Here is a 20,111-nt window from a genome sequence, read left to right as displayed (position 1 = left end):
GCCTCAAACAAAAGCGCATTTTTTTCGTGGGAACTTCTGACTTATTAAAAGAGAACATCACGGGTATCCCTAAAAAACAAGAAAACCTCTAGAAAAGCAAATGTATCAAACCATTACCACATGTTATAATGGTCATTGTAGAAATAATGCCACTCCCTAAACAAAGAAGTCTGCAGCTATGCAAACTAAAGGGCCCCCATTATCCATAGTTTATTATTGCACTAAGATCACAACCTTTAATTTAGAAGAAAATTTAAATCACAATAAGAAACTTCAATCTTATTGTTTCCCATTCAGTCACTCAAATGGAAAAATACGATCACCTACCACATGGTGGCGTAAATTAAACCAAATTAATGACAGTCTATTAGTTGATATCTCAATGCAATTCAGTTTACTTTATTGATCCTGACGGAAATGTAAAAAATACGCTCAATGAAGGCAAAATCTGACAGAGACAACTATTAACATATTTTATTGATAGAAGCATCCGCAATACATACCAGTTTTGGAATGAAAATAAATGTACATGTTTGTTGTAGCGTAATTTCTAGGGAAGATTTTAAACAGGCATAAAACCCTATGGAGATGAAAGGCTTTCTTTTGGAAATTGCAACAGACATTTCTGATTGTATAAATATGTAAGCAAAGTAACCCATTGAATTAACTGTATGTGCAGACATTGTGCATATGTAATTTGCTTTTTTTGCAATCGAGCCATTAACGTGCAAATGTTATAGCAAGCAAGTTTTTTATTTTATTTTTTAAGAAAGACAATGTACAATGTTTTGGTAGACTTTTGCATAAAGAAATAAACTCCATGGCAGGTTACTGAAGTATGAGCTATGACTAGATATATCTCCTAGAATCACATTTCTGTTATTGAATTGTAGCAAAAAAACATTTGTCTTTCATTGTGTAGGCCTACTTGTCTTTCCTAGTTGACAGGACAAGTGGCTTTAGGAGTAAGCCATGCTTTTCCAGCACACAGAAACAGTATTTCCACCAGAGGAGTTAATGAAATCAGCAGCTACAGGAGCCTGCGAGGCTCAGTCATCAAAATCTGGAATGTCATCATAAGAATATCCACGGTAACCTTTTGATGCATAGTAGGCTATCCGCAAGTGATAGAACCCAGGAAGGAAAACCAGTATTCCAATTATGATGACTGGCACCGTTCTATCCCTATCCTTCAATACAAAACAAAAACAGGGAGAAAAAAAAGTTTAGATGTCACAGTCAAAGGAAAGGACAATTCGTGGAGTGAGGGGGAAAGGCTTGAAACTCACCTTGACGTCAAAGTATCCCGCCAGGAGCAGGGCCCCTATGGTTATCAGCAGGGAGCCAATTAAGAAAAGGGCGGTGGCCAATGCAATGGCTTTGTATGGCACTTTAGGTGGACTCTTTTTGAACTGCGGGATACAACACATTAGCAACGTCAACATCTCCATTCCCGTCAACTAAAGACGTAGGCCTAACACTCAAGTTTACTTTTAGAAACAATAGCAAGGTGATATAATTGCAAATGGTTAAAAACATGGTCCGAAAAACAACACAGAACATTATTGATTAGCTTAGTAGTTCCAAAGCAATGAATCATCGATTCGAAGTACAAACACGAGATGCAAAGCAGACAAAAATAGTAATAAGCCTGACATACCTGAAGGTCAATATAACCGTCATCATCATTCGGTAATTTAGAATACCTAACTTTGCTGCTAGGAATACCGTTAGTTACAATGTTACGGGCAGGCATCTTTAGTCAGAAGTAAAACGTAGGTTGAGACACCTGCAACAATGTCACATCGTTTGTTTGGCTTTATCAATCAATGCTCACTATTTTCGTTTGCTCGCAAATCCAAAAATCATATTAAAAACTATAGCTCTTAGTAATCCTGGACAACGAATAGCTCTGTTGGAAAGTTAAAACTGAACGACAACCTTTCTAACACTTATTCAAAGACTGTTTAAGGCAGATTATCTAGGTAGCGGTGTTCGACTTCCTGCTCTTCTCTTGTTGTGTCTGCGTGAGGTTGGCGTAAATGCGCAATACCCACGTGGGATGCATCACTAAATGGTATTGGTTCACGCGGTTAAAATCCCAACAGAGTGAAACTCCATCAATAGCCAATTCATGTTGTTTTAAAACATCTTATTTATACAATCAAAACCGTCGACTTTGGTCTACTCGTACGAAAATCAAGTAAGCCTATGTCTCTAACATCTGCTGCTGCGGTCCACACCTGAAACTAAATGGCCACAGAGGGGCGCTGTGTTTCTTCACCAACACCACCAAGACTCAACTCAGAGAATCCAAAAATATTTCAGGTAGCCTCTATAGATAATTAATAGTTTATGACACCCGTAAGATATCTCTCTTTGGCAGATCACATTATTGTTATTCATTCTACAATGCAAAAACAAAAGCAGTCTCGAAGTCTCTACAAGGATCACGTTCGTCATACATAGATAAAAAGATAGACAGAAAGATGGATAGACCGGTACTTTGTTCATCCTCTAGTGAAAATTGTGTCATTACAGCAGTGTAAAAAACCGTTAAAAGCAAGTTAAACTTGCTGATTAAACTGACTTTAACGTTTGACCATATACTGTGACTTTATGAAATATCCTCACTATGCATCTCTGTGCTGTTCAATGTTTCCAACATTGTAGGCACCGTGTTTATTATAATTAATTGTATATAAGATTCAATCCATTGTTTACTAGACTTATGATTTTTTTGGTTTTTATGTTTTGGGATCAGAATGTATTTTAATTCCCCTGAGTTGTTTCCATATCCTTTTCCTTCATGAACATTTTGAACTATTTATTTAATCTGCGTAATCCCCTCTCATGCTGAATGTAATGTAAAAGAAACTGATGGGGGAAAAAAAAAATCACCATCCCCCTAACAGAGCCGATGTTGTCTGGAACACAGTGGTCAGCTCAATTACATAATGATTCCAGGCAAACTCATAGACTAGGTTACAAGAAGTTTTCTTTTTTGAAGAGCAGTTAGCTTCATCTTTTTTTTTAAGGTCAGAACTTTTAAGCCAAGTCAAGCTAACAGATGGTGATAGCCCCAAACATTCAGCGTCTGATAGACTAGAATTCATTTGATCCCCTGGTGTAATCTGTCCTGGCCAGACCCAGCCCTGGTTGATGAGTCTCCAACACGTCGATAAAGAGGGAGTAATTTATCTGGTCTGGGTCGAGAGACAACATCAGTTATAAAAAACTGGTCTGTTAGTGTTCTGAGTCTTAATCCAATGAAAACATCAACATCAGGGATGTTTGTTTACCTTCCAAATGGGTTTTCTTTGTGATAATGTGTCTGTTGCAACTGTTTAATTGTTAATGGCTTGTGTGTGCGCTCTTAAATCTGTCATGGAAGTACTGACTCACAGAAACACAGTGGTTGTGTCTGTGGGGCGTTCTGATTGAAAAACGCAACTCTAAATACAGTAACAGAGGACACACTGGGTGTCTGTGATGACAGAGACCGGTGATGACAAAGACCTGTGAAGATGAAGGTGGAAGGACTGTTGGCTTTATCTTCCAGAAAGAAAGGAATGACAGAAATATGTACCTCGAAGCGATGTCTATCTGTCTCAATCCATTCTTATTACACTGACATTGATCTTAAATAGATATCCTCTACCTGACATTAAAAGACCTGTTTAATTAGTGACCAATAGCTTTTGGTGGGGGAATAGTTCTGTGATGACAGAGACCTGTGATGACAGAGACCGGTGAAGATGAAGGTGGAAGAGTCCACCTTCCCTGTGTGACTCTCCTGCAGGAGAGTCACACACCTCCAACAACATTTTCCACAAATTGAGCCTGCGGTGACATAAATCTAGCTGAGAACAAGATGGTGTTGCTGAGTTCCTGTGTGATCATGCACAGAAATGAGATGACCAATGAACAACAGAGAAGGAGATGCTGGTTGAAAACAGATAATGACTTCCTCCAACGAATATCTGATCTAGTTGGGTTGCGATGTGTTTTCTTCTCTGCTCTGCTATGTCACATTGATAAATTGTACTAAATATAATATGTAGAGAAAGATCCCTCTTGCAGGCTACATAGTGTGATGATAGCTATCTCCTAGCCCTCCAGCTGTGGAGTAGCAAAGCAGTGATCTGAACACTCATACAGGGTCATACAGTTTCATGGAATAAATGTTCCAAACATTACGAAGGATCTCGGGGCAAGATATGAATCAGAGGTTTGAACTGTGGTGATAATTCTTCATATTTCACAGAACCTGCTCACAGCTGTCATGAAACATTGATATTATTTGCATAAAGACATCACTACAGGCACATAGTCTCATTAGAACTGTGGAGGAAGCTCTCCACCTAGGCTTCTAGTTTCTCTACATGAAGCTATTTGCGCTGCCGTTAGAGTTCTAAGTGAAAAACAACTTTGTTCATATTGGTTCGATTTGCACATTGTGTCATTTTCCCCTAATGTGTGAAACAAAAGGATTGTGTTGAGAAATCAACAAATTGTGGACAGTAAGTCAGAGTACTACTTCTTTCACAGACATATAAAAATGATTCATAACTTTGCCCTGAGGAGCACCATCCCCTTCTCAAGTCCTGATTTGGCATTGTTTCAGAAAGCACAGATAGATTTTGGTTTCTAAAATAAACAGTCCTGTATGGCAATACGATAGTGGCAGCTAATGGAGTTTGAGTCAGCTTTATCATAACTAAGGGAAATCTAGTCTTAAATCAATCGGGGGCTAGCGTGATAAATTCTGTAACAGATTGTCCTTGGTCAGAAGGAGACCATGTTGACATTTTAGATATGAACAACTAGAACATAATGTCTTCACAGTCAGTAACAGACAATTAGCCTACGAGTCGTATGTGTTCGTAGTTGTGAGTGTGTTTTTGTGTGCTTGCGTGTAAGTGTGTGCATGTGCACATGTTTCCCTGTGTGTGTGTGTACGTGTGTGTGTGTTTTCTGTGGATGTGTGTGTGCGTGTGTGTTTCTGTGTGTATGTGTGTGTTTTCTGTGGATGTGTGTGTGTGTCTTTGTGTGTCTGTGTATGTTTGTGTGTTTGCGTGTGTTTCCGTGTGTGTGTGTTTTCTGTGGATGTGTGTGTGTGTATATTGAGCAGTCAGCAGCCATCCACTCCCTCTCACCCTGGGGTGTGACAGTGCAGCGAGCGAGCGAGCAGCAGCGAGGCCATAATTAGAGGGCTTGTTTGGGGTAGAGCTCTATTGGCTCACATAATTAGACCTGACTTCATTATAACAATTTAGATAGTGCCATGACTGGGACTAGGCATCTGGCCTTACCATTACACCACTTGACCGTCAAGCAATTTGTGCCCGGGATTTCACTTCAAACCCACAGGGTCAGTGACGTGCATTACTTGATGCGGTCGACTGACCGGTGTTATATTCGTCGTTGGCAGGTTTGGTTGCAGGATAGCACACCGATATTAGCAATCCCCCCCCCCCCCCCCAAAACAGTGACTTGAAAAGCCCATGCTGTAGTCTTTTTCTTTTTTTCACACGTGACATGAAATAAATTGTCTTTGGTATACTACCATACTACTTGATGTGTTGGTTGGAGTCTGCCTTGTTTTCTCCAGCACCCCCTGCACCGGGGGGGGGGGGGGGGGGGGGGGTCTCAATAACAAGGGAGATGTGTTTGTGTGTTAGGGGGTGGTGCTGGAGCTGGACCTCACAGTCTGCTACTGCTCTGACAGATGACTCATACTGTCACCCGTCTGACAGACTGTGAGAACGAGAATGTTGTTCTTCCTTCTCCTTCATGAGGTACACCCTTGGTTAAGTGGGTGCAGCTGTGGCCCCTGTCCACTGCGCATCAAACCAGATCTCGAAAATGCCCGTTTCCTTCCGGAACAGAAAGCTTTTCTCTTGAAGCAGGTGAAGTGACATCAATTCCAACAGGTGAGAGTTGTAATTGACGTTGAACATTAGTAGATTTAGTCATTTTAGTCATTTAGCAGACGCTCTTATCCAGAGCGACTTACAGTAAGTAGTATGTACAGGGACATTCACCCCCGAGGCAAGTAGGGTGAAGTGCCTTGCCCAAGGAGACAACGTCATTTGACACGGCCAGGAATCGAACCAGCGACCTTCTGATTACTAGCCCGATTCTCTACCCACTCAGCCACCTGACTCCCTAGTAGACTCTGTTCTCTGCTGCTTCCGTCTTCTAACAAAGACGTGAGCTCGATTCTAGTTCATTAAGGGTACTTGAGCTGTTGTCACGCTACGGCTACAGCTCCCTATCCAGCATCAGAGCAAATGTCACCGTTAATGTAAACATGGGTGAGAATCTTCAGATAATACGGCTTTCCCTCGACTTCAGAGGTGTGTGTCTGGCTGATTCGTTTCAGCAACTTTATATTCAGGGTCGGGAGACTGTGGCCCTAGATGTTTATCTCCTCTCTCATCTCCACAGCTCTTCCATCCAGTATTAGTCATTATCAGTCAGTATTATATTCATTTTTCGTTATTACAGTAGGTCCCATCAATCAAATCATGAAAGACGACAAAAAGAAACATCTTCTGAGTGCACCCCAGATATACAGGTATGTCATGTGCATACATGCATCATTTCAATGGTCATTTTCTCATCGTGATTTAGGAAGACGTTCTCGAGATGTCATAAATATTCAAGCTTAGGGCATCATGAGAGAAATTGGACGAGTGTTCCCAGAGCTCAAAAGTAGGAGAAGTTCACTGTGGAGTCTCGGTTGGATGAGTTCAGGATTGCTCACGGATAAAGAAACAAATGGTTGTGTACTGACAGAAGCATTGCTACTTACCTCAGGACATCCCTGCTGTCATCTCTAGCTAGAAGATGAAGACACACAGATAAACACCACAGTTCCCAGCACTCAATAAATCATCTACATTGATGGAACCATCAAAAACGGACATGACCTGACACTTCAAGGATTTGGGAGTGTGTGTCTAGATAGGTGGGTGTGTTTGTCTATGTGTTTGTGTGTTTGGGTACGTGTCATGTATTAGATATTGTGTTGCAAACAGTAGTGTCTGACCACAACTGAGGAAAATTTAAACACAATCATAATCAAATCTACTTTGCACGGGGTCTTTGAAATATGTTCCTTATCTTTACTCATAGATCTTCCAGAACAATGATTAGACCTTCAATGGCATTAGTTTTAAACGCTGATGTTTTGAATCAATATTGATGACGCACGTATTAAACGACTCTGGAAATGGATAGGTAGGTCTATGTAGGAGACAGGGGGAAATGGGGGGTGGTTGGAGTGACTCATTTTGTAGGCTAGTCGTCATTTGAGGGGCGCACATGCTCCACATAAGCTGCTCATATTGCGGATCTCAGGACTTTCCATCAGGTGCGCGCATGGCTATCTATTCCACATCACCTCGGAGCCGCACGGCGCGCAGTCAGTTTACAGCGGGTGTCTTCCTTGATTTCGTTGTCTATTGCTCTTTCTTGTTATTTAATGTACTTCCACATACTATGGTTGTTACATAGGCTATTCAACGATCTGTTTCGGGTTATCCATGGGCAAAGTCAGGTGAGTTAACGGCAGACTTATATTTTACGTGACTCATTTTATTTTATTTGGACATAAGATTGACAGTTTGATTAGAGATGTAATTGGGGTTAAACACGTGTATAGAACAGCTTACAATGTAATATGTACATCGATGCGCATTTGGGATATTTAAGATTTAACAAGTAAACGGAAACTGAGTGTTCTGTCAACGTGGACTGCAGACGCTGCGCTATGTGACAATTACGCGCACGGTTAAACTGATGTCTCAAAGACCAATCAAACGTGTGTTTTTTTCTCAACTAAAAAGTTAGAAACATTCTGTTTAAATCAATTTTCCTTCATATATAAAACTAACATTTCAGGCAGTGGGCATCGATCTTGTTTTACAAGTATAATCCAGAAATTGTGTACTGCAGGCTTCCGAGTCTGCATTTTTCCGAGTCTGCTCAAAATGAGTTAAGATTAACATATAAATTAGTCATTTGAATCATTCTACTGCAATGTTACTAAATTCGGCCAAGTTATTGAAGCCAGCTAATGTCAGTGGGTAGCCAGAATGACCCTTTGGTACTCATTTATTTCAAGCGTGTATTGTGTTATTGGCTTTATCTTCCAGAAAGAAAGGAATTACAGAAATATGTACCTCGAAGCAATGTCTATCTGTCTCAATCCATTCTTAATACACTGACATTGATCTTAAATAGATATCCTCTAACTGACGCTAAAATAGACTTGTTTAATTAGTGACCAAGAGCTTTTGGTGGGGGAATAGCTTGACAACGATGTGATAACTGCTCATTTAAAATGCACCACTGATTGTGATATAATCATAGACGGAGCGAAGGGCCCCTCCTGAAGGGCCAGCCATGACACGCGCCTCTAACTCTGACTCGGGGATACTCCAACATACTCACAAGACCGTTATCGTCAGACGTCGTGTTTATCACACCATCCTGCAGTGAGAGGACTTGCTGTGAGCTGAACTCAAATGGCTTGTCTTAGAATGGATTCAAGGGGAATATGGCACCTTTGTTCGCGTCAGCGTTTGTGCACCTTGTTCTGAACATGTTTTCCACGAGGCATCTCGCTGCAGGCTAGACGAAGACTGGCTCAGTTAGGTGCCATGCCACTGTCAACACATGTTGATGAAAGAAAAACGGCGAATACCCCCCCCCCCCCCTCCCCCATTACTCACTCATGCGCGGAGTGAGACGCATTTCTCACACCCCCAAAAAAGCCCGGCCTTTTCCAGAACACAGGCCGAGTGCCATTTTGTGTAGCCCACCCTGAGAGTGCACCGTTCCAGCCAGGCAGTGACCCTGTCAGGCCCCAGGAGGGAAAGCTGGGGTCTGAATGGAGGTGACAGCTGTCTACCCCAGCCCCCCCCCCCCCCTGCCCCCCCCACCCCCCCGCCCCCCCCAGTCAGGCTCCAGGTCCCACTAGGCAGGTCGAACATCCGCTTTGCCACAGCGGAGCAGGGCTCTGTGGGGCACAAAGAGAAAGGTCAACCTGTGGTTAATAATGTGATGGGGGATGGCAGTGTGGAGAAAGCACTGTTCCTTCAACGTGACCCCTGTGCTGCCTCCCCATACAGAAGGGATCCACACTTAGCTCTCGTGTTGAGCATCTTTGCGAATGGCCCGAGGCAGAGGCAAACCTCAAAGAGGGGTAGGCTTTGCAGAACCCCCCCGAATGTTTTGTAGATGGACTGATTGTATGAGAACTCATCTCAGATTAACGTTTAATTTCGTCAGAAATAAAGCTTCTTATCACAACCTACTGTCAAGTCATATCCGTGTCCTTCCATGTTTAGTCATTTTCATGTATAATCTACGTTCACTGGAGAGCATCAGGATAAAAAATACCAGTAATCTGCAGTGACCAGGTTGCTCAGATTATTTCACATCTGCCACACAGTTGGAGCCTGTGTTTGCCTAAATTATTGTTTTGAAGTCAAAGGAATATCGGAGGGAGAAATTTTTCCGCATCAAAGCGATAAGTTAACATCACAATAACAGAATCAGACAAGTCTGAACAGGTAAACAAACAGAGTGAGCGAAAACAGAAATCATTGGATTCATTATGCAAGACCAACAATGTTCGCGGTTCACAGGTTTGATATCAAATGAGGTTGCGCAAAAGGCAGTAAACCTAATGTACACGCCTAATTTAGTCTGCGAACGACTGAGAACGGGACCAACAGTGACGGAATGTGTCCACTGATCCACTACTGACCTACATGTATTCTGTGGCAAGACTATAAATGCTCGGGCTTTCAAATGCCTACAGTGTGATATATTGATTCGTTTTCGTGATTCGCCTAGAAAGATCAAGATTGGCATCGGTCAGAGAGGGATGTGATGGATGGAGTTGAGGGTCAGTACATTTGAAAGATAAGACATGTACAAAATGTCACTCAAATGGAAAACTGACGTCGTTTACATATTGGCTCCGATCCCAGTCTTTGTGTCACTCGGCCTGGCTCAACGTCGGGGTGTCTGATCCACGACGGGATTATCCAGGATGACACAGTTCACAGGTCAACAGCGACGACTGAACTTGTTTTCTTCAACTCACAGTATGGATAATTGATCGCACTAGGAGGGTCATTGATCAGGCAAGGGGAAGGTTTCTCCTTGGCATGCTGTCTTTCCCACATTGATTAGGTCATTGTGATTGATACAGGCGATGCTACGAGTCGCGGAAAACTGCCTTGGTTGGAACATTGTTTGATCGTTTCAGGTTCCTATGTTTGATCAAATAATTATTCCTAAAAGCGTTTTTGCTCTACTTGGTCACAAACGTGTGTCTTTTAACATTTTTATACTGTATATTTAAGGATAGCACACACATTTTAAGATTGTAGGATGCAATATGTTTATTATGTTTACTGTATGCACCTGCCCACCAAAGTAAATTCCTTGTTTGTGACCACTTACTTGGCGATTAAACACAACTCTGATTCTGATCCAACGTATTCCTGCTCAGAGCAAAGTGTAACTGTGACTGTGTCTCTTTCCAGAGGGACGTCTTGCTCACAGATAGCCCGGTGCTGCTCCTCCTCCCTCTCCTAGACGTCCACGATGAAGCGGTCTGTGCACACAGCCTCATGACCTGACACTGACCGGTTCCCTCCCCCAACCTCAAACACAAACAAGGGGCCTGGAGAGAGAGACCTTGTCCGTATTCGCTGCCCACTCTAAGCATGTGGATCCACATGTGGATCTAATTTGCGATTCAACACCCATCAACCGTGTCCTGGTGTTAAGTGGATGAGAAAACTGTCGTTCCCTCAGCAGTGACCATGCATAACCGCTGGTGAGAACGAGGTCACTCCTTCCCAGCGCCGGGTCGTTGTCTGGTTGCATAATAACCTCTGGCCCGGCCTCGTTGACATCCACACGACTGATCGCCCTCCTGTTGCTCTGCGACATTCCTCTTCAAGCACCACGGCCGTGTCATTTGGACATATGGGGGCGTATGTATTTTTTTAGAGTTTATTTTCTCTGGTGCTCCATCCGACCACTGTAATGGCTCATTAGATAAAGGCGATATCAGTCAAATTATTCTTTGACATGACAGACCTAATGTGATCATTATGCTAATGGATTTCAGTTGAGTTCTCTGATGTCCTTGTTGAATCGCTGTAAAGCCAGCTGTGTGTTTGGGGCCAGCCTGCCAGTCGACCATCCCTGTACAGGTCCGTGTCGCGGATGAGCGCAGCACAGGAACAGATGCTTCCTGTCGCAGACAGTATGGCACCAGAGCCTCCAGCCCACAACTGCACAGACTGCAGCTCGCCGCTCGCCCCGCCGGTCAGCGTGGTCAAGGCCGTGGCCCTCGGCCTGATCCTGGGCGTCTTCATCCTGTTCGGGGTCGTCGGCAACATCCTGGTCATCCTGTCGGTGGCGTGTCACAGGCACCTCCGCACCGTCACGCACTACTTCATCGTGAACCTGGCTGTGGCCGACCTCCTGCTGAGCTCCACCGTGCTGCCCTTCTCCGCCATCTTGGAGATCCTGGGCCGCTGGGTGTTCGGGCGTCCCTTCTGCGACGTGTGGGCCGCCGTGGACGTGCTGTGCTGCACGGCCTCCATCATGAGCCTCTGCGTGATCTCCGTGGACCGCTACATCGGGGTCAGCTACCCTCTCCGCTACCCGGCCATCGTGACCGAACGCAGGGCCCTGATCGCCCTTGTGGGCCTCTGGGCGCTGTCCGTTACCATCTCCATCGGCCCGCTGTTCGGCTGGAAGGAGGCGGCGCCGGAGGACGAGACGATCTGCAAGATCACGGAGGAGCCGGCCTACGCCATCTTCTCCGCCGTGGGCTCTTTCTACCTGCCCCTGGCCATCATCCTGGCCATGTACTGCCGCGTGTACGTGGTGGCCCGGCGGGAGAGCCGGGACCTGAGGGAGGGCCGCAAGACGGACAAGTCCGACTCGGAGTGCGTGACGCTGAGGATCCACCGGGGGAACGCGTCGGCCTCGGAGGAGGAGGCGGCGCTGCGGAGGCGCAAGCACTTTGCGCTGCGGCTGCTGAAGTTCTCGCGGGAGAAGAAGGCGGCCAAGACGCTGGGGATCGTGGTGGGCTGCTTCGTGCTCTGCTGGCTGCCCTTCTTCCTGGTGCTGCCCATAGGTGAGTGTCGCCCGTGGGCGGCCATCTTGTCCGAGCCTCCCCTCACAGTCCGTGCACAGGGTTCAGCCCACACGCGTCATGGGAGCTGTTGTGAGTGGCACTGCCATCCTCAGACTGTGTTAATGGAAGAGTATGGAGATGGTGGCTGACTCCCAAAATAGATATTCATTACAGTGCGGATGTACCGTCATTAATCATACACGTTTCTCTTGAATGATAATAACCACGGGAGCTCAAATTAAAAGAATAAGTTGGCTGTGGCTGTGTAATTGTACGTTATCAGAGATGGGGAGCGCGAACAAAATAGCTGGGCGGTAAACGTTAAGTCAATTCATTTACAGTTGGGGGATGTTCCACTGCCCAAAGGCACAACAGCTTGCATGCTCTTGCATATTTCCTTGGTTATTATGTCCTTTCACAGTCGCTATTAATCTCTCTGAAAAACAATTTAAAAGAGTGGAATTACTCATTTACATTTATAATCTATTTAATTTTATAGACACTCATTGATTTCAAATTCACCCAAAGTTTCGAGTGCTTGTGAAATGATTCGATCATGTGTTTAATTAAATCGATTTTTCGAAGGACCATTGAAAGGTTGTAACCGTCTGTGAGAGTCTATTGTGGCTCGTTGAGGAGCTGTAGAAATGGCTCGGCATGGGCAAGATAGCGATCTCATACAGTAGGAGTCATACAGTAGTGCTTCAGACCCACTTATAGAATAGGGCTTCCTTGTCATGCAGTGGGGGTGTCAGTTTTTTGTGGTCTAGCACTTCTCTCTGTCATCCAAGAAAATCAGTATGGCTGAGGGCCGGTCACAGAACACAATGTCAGTCCCATGCTCACGTTTCGCACACACACACACACTCAAACACAGACGCGCACACACACTCAAACACACACGCGCACACACACACTCAAACACACACGCGCACACACACTCAAACACACACGCGCACACACACTCAAACACACGCGCACACAAACTCAAACACACACGCGCACACACACTCAAACACACACGCGCACACACTCAAACACACACGCACACACACACTCAAACACACACGCACACAATCTCACTGTGACAACTAGCCTCCCGAGCTCGCGGCAAGTCAAGTGTCTCCTCAGTCTTCCACTCTCTCTGACGCTCTTCCCTCACCCTGAGAACTCTGCCTCTCACTTATCACAACGAGGGGCCCCTCCTTCTCAGCCGACCAAGTCACCGGCCACCCTCTGGGATGATGTCGTTCCTCCCTCCTCAGGGAAAGCCTCGGTGCTCTCTGGGGAGGGTTACAAGGCGGTGGAGTGGAGAGGGGGGGTATCACAGGATATGCAGGGGATGGACTCATGGTTTGTTAGTATCATCATTTACTCTATGGAGTGGGAAAGAAAAAACCAAGACAGTTTTCATGAGATTTCTCAAACCCCTCGGGCGGGAGATTTATAACACAGTCTCATGCTTATAAATATAGCAACTGCAACACAGAGATTTTATTTTTTTAAATTATCTTTTCCCTTGCCATGGTTGACTGCCCTCTCTACAAACTCGTGAGGCCATCGAGGACAGCATGTCATATAACAGCCTCCAGTTTGCCGTCAGGATTACCAAGCGATTTTCCAGAGGAGAGTTATTGCGAAGGGGCCGTGGGTGGTTGGTTTGGTGTGCTTTGGTCTGTTGGGGCAGACTTTATTTCCTCATAAAGTGCTGTGGGAATTTGATCATGTTGAAAGGGTAAGGAGAGCACTATCGTGGTCTTGGAAGTGAGTTTATTTAAAGACGGGTCTGCTCTTGTTTTCTCCTTGACATTTCAGTCGTGGTTTTCCTAGACACACAAGGAGCTTAGCTACTGTCAGCTCACACGATACACTAGCTAGTTCCTCAAGCCATGCCTGCTGTTAGGTGACAAATCCCATTATGCAAACGTAGCACTACTACATATGACATGTGTTACACATGGTGGTTTCGATTAACCCTTGTGCTGCCTTCGGGTCACATGACCCAAAGGTTCATAACGAACCATCGTTGTGTTTACCCAATTTTACCCAATACAAAAACAAATAATTTTCTTTTAACCTTCGCAATGTAGGGGGTCTGAGACAGCCCAACGGTTAAAAGAAAATGCTTCACTTTGTTTTTGTATGCGGTAAAGTTGTCGCAATACGACGGTGGGTCACAATGACTGATGGGTCAGAATGACCCGAAGATAACACAAGGGTTAAAAGGTTTTGGTAAAGGTAATCATCCATCCGAGTTGAGATAAGCAACCAGGTTCAAATCTATAAGGAGGAAAAAGAAGCTTGGCATGTTTCTTTGTTGCTGTTAATAGATTCATTGGACAAATGTCAGATCTTCCCTCTAGCATCAACATTTTTTTAAGCAACCACAAAGAGTATTAGAAGTGTTGTGTGTAGCACGTTGGGGGGTGAAAGTGTTGTAATCCAGAACCTGCTAGGGGGGGGGGGGGGGGGGGGATTTCCTATCACACTATCCCTTCTTTGTATTCATTTCCACGTCATGCTTCAAAAGCTCCCTGTGAACAGTGACCAAACTGACTCTGCGATAAAGAATTTCACTAGACAGCTCCCCTCCTTTCGTCCCTGGGTGATAGATGATCAATTTCAAGCCCGTCCAAGACCTCTGCCATTTAATACTTTTAGTGTATGAAACACTGAAGGGGAGAAATCCCCCACTCTAACAGCGACAGCATGGCCCTGCATGTAATGTGGGCGTTAAAGACCTCGCTTAACGGCATGGCTGATATCTCCGCCCCGATGCAACAGTTCATCTTCGAGTCGTGTCGCTGTTCCGATATGGAAATCAGGCAAAACATAAATTGACTCAAGCAACACTAAAGGGAAGTGCTAACAAAGGATGTTGTTCTCTCTGAATGTTAAACTGGCTTTTGTTCAGGCAAGCTCACCGCTCACCTTCAAAAGCATCTGTATTGTTCTGCAAACAGAGGATTGTGTTGTTCTTGTTTCCAAACATGTTTATTGTGTCGAGTCATTCATTTTCCTTTCCTTCTCCCGTCTTTGGCATCTGTAGGTTCTATGTTTCCGCAGTACAGACCTTCAGAAACAGTTTTCAAAATCACCTTCTGGCTCGGCTACTTCAACAGCTGCATCAACCCCATCATCTACCCGTGCTCCAACCTGGAGTTTAAGAAGGCCTTCCAGAATGTTCTATGCGTGCACTGTCTGAGAAAACCAGCCAGACCCTCCCATCATCTGAGCCCAGGCATGGGGCAGAGCCAACCCCAGAATCAACCCCTCACCCTGGGACTGGACGGCCGAGGTGCCCCCTCTCGGATCAGCCCCTCCTCCTCCCTGGGACTCTCCCGGACGCCGTCCTCCAGAGACGGCCGGGAGTGGAGGGTGTTCTCGGAGAGTTCGGCGGCTCCTGGGGTGGAGAGCGGCCGGGCCAAGGTGGCCAAACTCTGCAATAGGAGTCTACAGAAAACCTGCTGTTGTATCAGCGGCAGGCCTGGCTCCCGTAGGTCCGGACCTCCACAGCCCTCCATGCACAGGACCCTGCCCGTCATTAAGATACATCAGCTCTCTCTGTGTGAGAACGGAGATGCGGTGTGACTTCCGTTCAATTCAATTCTCTTTATTAATCCCCAAGGAAATTGCAGAATCTCAAAGGAAATTCATACCTACGATCTCTGTCTCCATACTAATGATACACCGCTGTTAAAGAGACATTAGGAGGACGTTCATGCAGTGCTGAGCCCTTTTGAGGAGGGAGAAGGAAACTAACAATGGATGCTGGAACTGATTGACGAAAATTCTCTGAGTTATCTTCAGAAATCTATTCTGAGCTGTGGCACAATGTGAAATAAATGTCTGGAACATTTTTTGCTTTTGTCCGTCAAAGCTAGATGTTTTCAGGCTGGTTTCATTTTGTTTAAATCCGTAAACCCTTTGTGAAGATTGTGATATTGTCCTACAGTTTACTGTCTAAAGGTAATGTTAATCCAATGTCCATTGTACTTGACAATTTTAACAGTTAATAATTATATGTGGATTTAAATATTCCAGAAAATGTGTTGGGGTTGTGAAGGCATTCCCTGAGCAGGGCCAAATTTGTATTATGTCGTTTTTTGTACATTTTATATTTCAAAAGAGTATAAGAATATATTGATACTGTATGTCAAGGCTGGATATACTTGGGTAGGTGTGTTTCCTCTGATCTGCTGACAACCATCTTACCAAATATTTTCCTTGTGTCCTTATCATGTACAGTAAGTTGTCTTCCTATTGTGAGAATTGTGCCTGTGATGAAGTGGTTCTCCCCAAGGAGTCTGAGGACAGGCACAACGCAGCCAATGAATCACACCACCAGTCCACAGTTAAACCCCAGGAGGAGAGCGACCCTCCATGTCAAAGATTCCAATAAAGCGTATGAGATATTCTCAGCTTGAGGGCTTGTGGAATTCTCCTTTCCCACAGTTCCGAGTTCCAAACACATCCACCATACAGAGGATTCAGTGGAATTCTGAGAAACTGTCATGTGACGTGGCCTGTGGCTTGTGAACTTCCTGCTTGGAGCCTGCGCCATTATATCCACAAGAAGACAGTGTGACAGGAACCATCACACTGGGTCTGAGATATTCTCATTTCCGGGGGTTCTTTTTTTGGATCGCACCACAAGCCCTGTCGCACACAAACAAGACAAATTTCAGTAGGGGCATGACACTCTCAGCGTTTCCGCTGTTTACGGTAAGGCAGTGGAAAGACCAGCCAGCACGATGGGGCAAACATTGATTGATTTTCTTGAGGTAATTTAGTCTGGGGTGTTACAATGCACTCCCACCGGGTGCTACTGAGGGGTTTGATGTTGTGGTCTTCCCAAAGCCAAAGATCTGTCCTACCATGGAGATATGTATCTCAGCCAAGTGGAATAGATTAAGAAATGGGGACAGAAATAGTCCAGCCAGCAGACTGTCCCCATTGACTTTGTCTGTACTGTGACTCACTGTCTCAGTGATGACGTTGTCAGGGAGCCACTAGCAGTGGTCGTCAAGCCACAGATGGATTTAGTGATCTCATCCTTTATCTCCCTTTCCGTCTATATTTCTTTCTGTCTCCATCTCTCTCTTTCTCTCTCTCTCTCTCTCTCTCTCTCTCTCCCTCTCTATTTCTCTCTCTCTCTCATTCTAAAACATGAAGCGGCATGTATAAACGTGTGCTCAAGCTTAAGCTTATTTTCTCAAAAGTAATTGGGAAAGGGCTTACGTGTTAAAGTCTGTGCTTGACACAGACGTGAATACACATTCATGGGAACACACAAGACTGAACAGACATCTTTTTCATTCATTCTTTCTCTCGTTTGAAATTCAGGAGGCGCCAAACGCACGTCATGAATGCACCTAACCTCCACCGACCTCGAAAAACATGAAAGATATTAGAATCAAACTCCAAAGCCATTCCCTCACCCTGAATGACAGTTGATCTGCTGTTAAACAAGCCCCCCAGTAGATAATATCGAACGGGGATAGGAAAAACAAATCAATCTTTGATTGTCAAATTTGGTAAGGAGGTAATAGGGAGCAGTGACCAGAATGAAATGTAATAGGCAATGGTTCATATCAACAGCTTGCAAAGATAAACACTGATGACTCAACATGCTCATTTCCATGATCCCCCAGGTAGCTTCTCTTCTGGAAAGTCTTAATTATTTATTTTTTGTGAAGGCTCTCTCGCGTTGGCGGTCTTATTGACCCGCTACCCTCTCTTTTCCAGTGCTATCAATTTGTGTGCCCTTATGCAAGTAGATGATACGCTTAATTGGACAACTGTTTAAATATCAATGCCATAGTGCCTCCTTCCAGAACACTTTGGAGGGGGAGGAGGGAGGCAGGCGGTAATTAAAAACCAGCCATGCTGAGTAGCAAAACACAAGCCCATAATCTCTGCCCTCCCTGTTGTTTACAGATGCTGTCAGTGAACGTCGTGAACATGACTTGCTACAGGGGTTTCTTAAAAAACGATTCAGAACCCTCAACCCAATCCTTCCACACACCCCCCCCCGCAAAAAAAATCTGAAACAGGAGAAAATTCAAAAGATAAAAGTAGTTCCTGTGTACGTTTCTACATCATCATGAGAAGGCGTTCATTCAATGACGGTTACCGTGACAAAACAAGGCAGAGATAAATAACTTTGTTCAATTTTTATTGTTTGAAACCACTGAAGTCAACACACATGGTACAGAACTGGATGCCATCAGGAGTTAATCTAGAGGGCTAACAAACAAAAGTCAACCATTACGTAATCGAGGGGCAACAGCAGAGCTTTTACACCATCCAACACTAGGGAACTGCCTCGGCTGAGGCACACGGACTCGTTAGTGAACCTCCACCTGAAGAGGCGAGGAGGAGGGAATTCTGTACAGTAACACGGTGGAGTCTGTAGAGGACTGGGTGGGTGACCACGACAACCACCTCACAGTGCAGTCTCCACAGTGTCACATCATCAACATGCAACCGATTTCTATTGGTCCCGGCTCTGTAAGAGCTTCAGAGTGGCACTCGAGCTAACGAGGGGGAGGGGGGAAGGGGGGGTAACTGTACTTCATCATAGTGACCCACATCAACACTTACAGGGTTCAGAGTACGTGCTATTCTAGAAACAGTGAAACCAGCGGTAGAACGTGACTGTCATCGTCAAACAGTTCATAACTTCTTTTACAAAGCACTCGTCATTGGGTCTCAAAGCACAACTTTGTACAGGCGTGTTCAGCCACTGCTTCACAGGTACTTTTCATTGATACATGATTAGTGTGCTCTCAATATCTATACAATAGGCAGGCAAGTGATATCCAACACGCATTCTTAAATAAGACGAAGCCAATACAGATTAATGTTGCATCGTCACATAGGCCTACTCACAATTTTGGCCTGGAAAGTTATAACCTATAACAAAAGTTACGTCATAAGACCATGATTGAAGAATAGCAATATCCAGGCTCTCTCTTTTTCTCCCCATTATCGCCTTCATCGCAGTAGTTAAGTGGAAAGAACACACAGCATTCGCACCAATACAGCATTGATCAAATAGCACCTGGTGTGGAAGGGTTGTTAGGGGCAACCTCATATCCAGCATGGCTGTCAGTGTCATTAACAACAAACAGCACTGCGATTATAGGAAGGCTGTTGTCTTGGCAACATTCAACTTTAGGGAGCTAAAGGAAACCGTAGGAAAGAGGAGGCCGAACACTTCCTGTGAAATGTTTAAGGGATGAAAGCTCCTGCATTGCCGTCGAGGATTCTGGACGATGGTTCTGCCCCGAACGCCCGAGGAATTGACCCTATAAAGATTTCTGCGTGCTGTGCATTCCATCACAAATATTTTGTATTGTACTTTTAGTGTTTTAGAAATGATTACAAATGATTGAACATGACAGTTTTAACAAAACACTACAACAGTAAGACGTGGGGGAAGTGAGGCGAAGAGACAAAAAGAAGATTGAAGTGAATCTGTTCAGCTAAGCATTCAGTGGTACTGTAACAATGACAAAATAAAAGCTTAAGCGCGACCCAGATCAAATACTGCAAACTGATTTGTGAGCCAAAACAACCCTCTGCAGTTCCGTCCACGACACGATTCTACTGCCTAAAGATATTTACAGTGTCCCCAAAAAAAGCATTAAAGTTACTTGGAACTGAAACACTCAAAAATCACCACCAGTTCATGCCATTGAAACAACCATTAAAAATATAACACCAAGAAACACCTTAAACAATGCTGCTCACTTAAAGCAATACCAACGCCCCGATGCAGATTACTGACAGTCCGTTTATCACTGTATAGCATCGCTGTAAGTTCATTATTTCACGACTTGAATTCAAAGTGTCTGCTGCCAGAACAAGAAGGCATTTAAGTAGCAATGTATAAAACCACACAGGGCTGCATCCTATTGTG

General features: G+C 44.6%; 2 protein-coding genes across 2 annotated transcripts; one reads left to right on the top strand and one right to left on the bottom strand.

The window, feature by feature from the left end:
- Positions 1 to 459: 459 nt before the first annotated feature.
- Positions 460 to 2,024, bottom strand: tmem230b (transmembrane protein 230b). The gene is made up of 3 exons (XM_067228001.1): positions 1,661 to 2,024; positions 1,290 to 1,412; positions 460 to 1,190 (listed from the first exon to the last, which is right to left on the bottom strand). Exons 1-3 carry the CDS (start codon positions 1,754 to 1,756, stop codon positions 1,050 to 1,052), a joined length of 360 nt encoding a protein of 119 aa, XP_067084102.1. The 5' UTR covers positions 1,757 to 2,024; the 3' UTR covers positions 460 to 1,049.
- A 9,238-nt stretch (positions 2,025 to 11,262) lies between these two features.
- Positions 11,263 to 15,775, top strand: adra1aa (adrenoceptor alpha 1Aa). Its single transcript, XM_067228195.1, has 2 exons — positions 11,263 to 12,184; positions 15,234 to 15,775. Exons 1-2 carry the CDS (start codon positions 11,263 to 11,265, stop codon positions 15,773 to 15,775), a joined length of 1,464 nt encoding a protein of 487 aa, XP_067084296.1.
- The last annotated feature ends 4,336 nt before the right edge of the window (positions 15,776 to 20,111 follow it).

Source organism: Osmerus mordax, chromosome 24, assembly GCF_038355195.1.
Source record: "Osmerus mordax isolate fOsmMor3 chromosome 24, fOsmMor3.pri, whole genome shotgun sequence".
NCBI classification, from domain to species: Eukaryota; Metazoa; Chordata; class Actinopteri; order Osmeriformes; family Osmeridae; genus Osmerus; species Osmerus mordax.
Note: the sequence above shows the minus strand (reverse complement) of the source record. Positions and strands in the feature narration are given on the sequence as shown.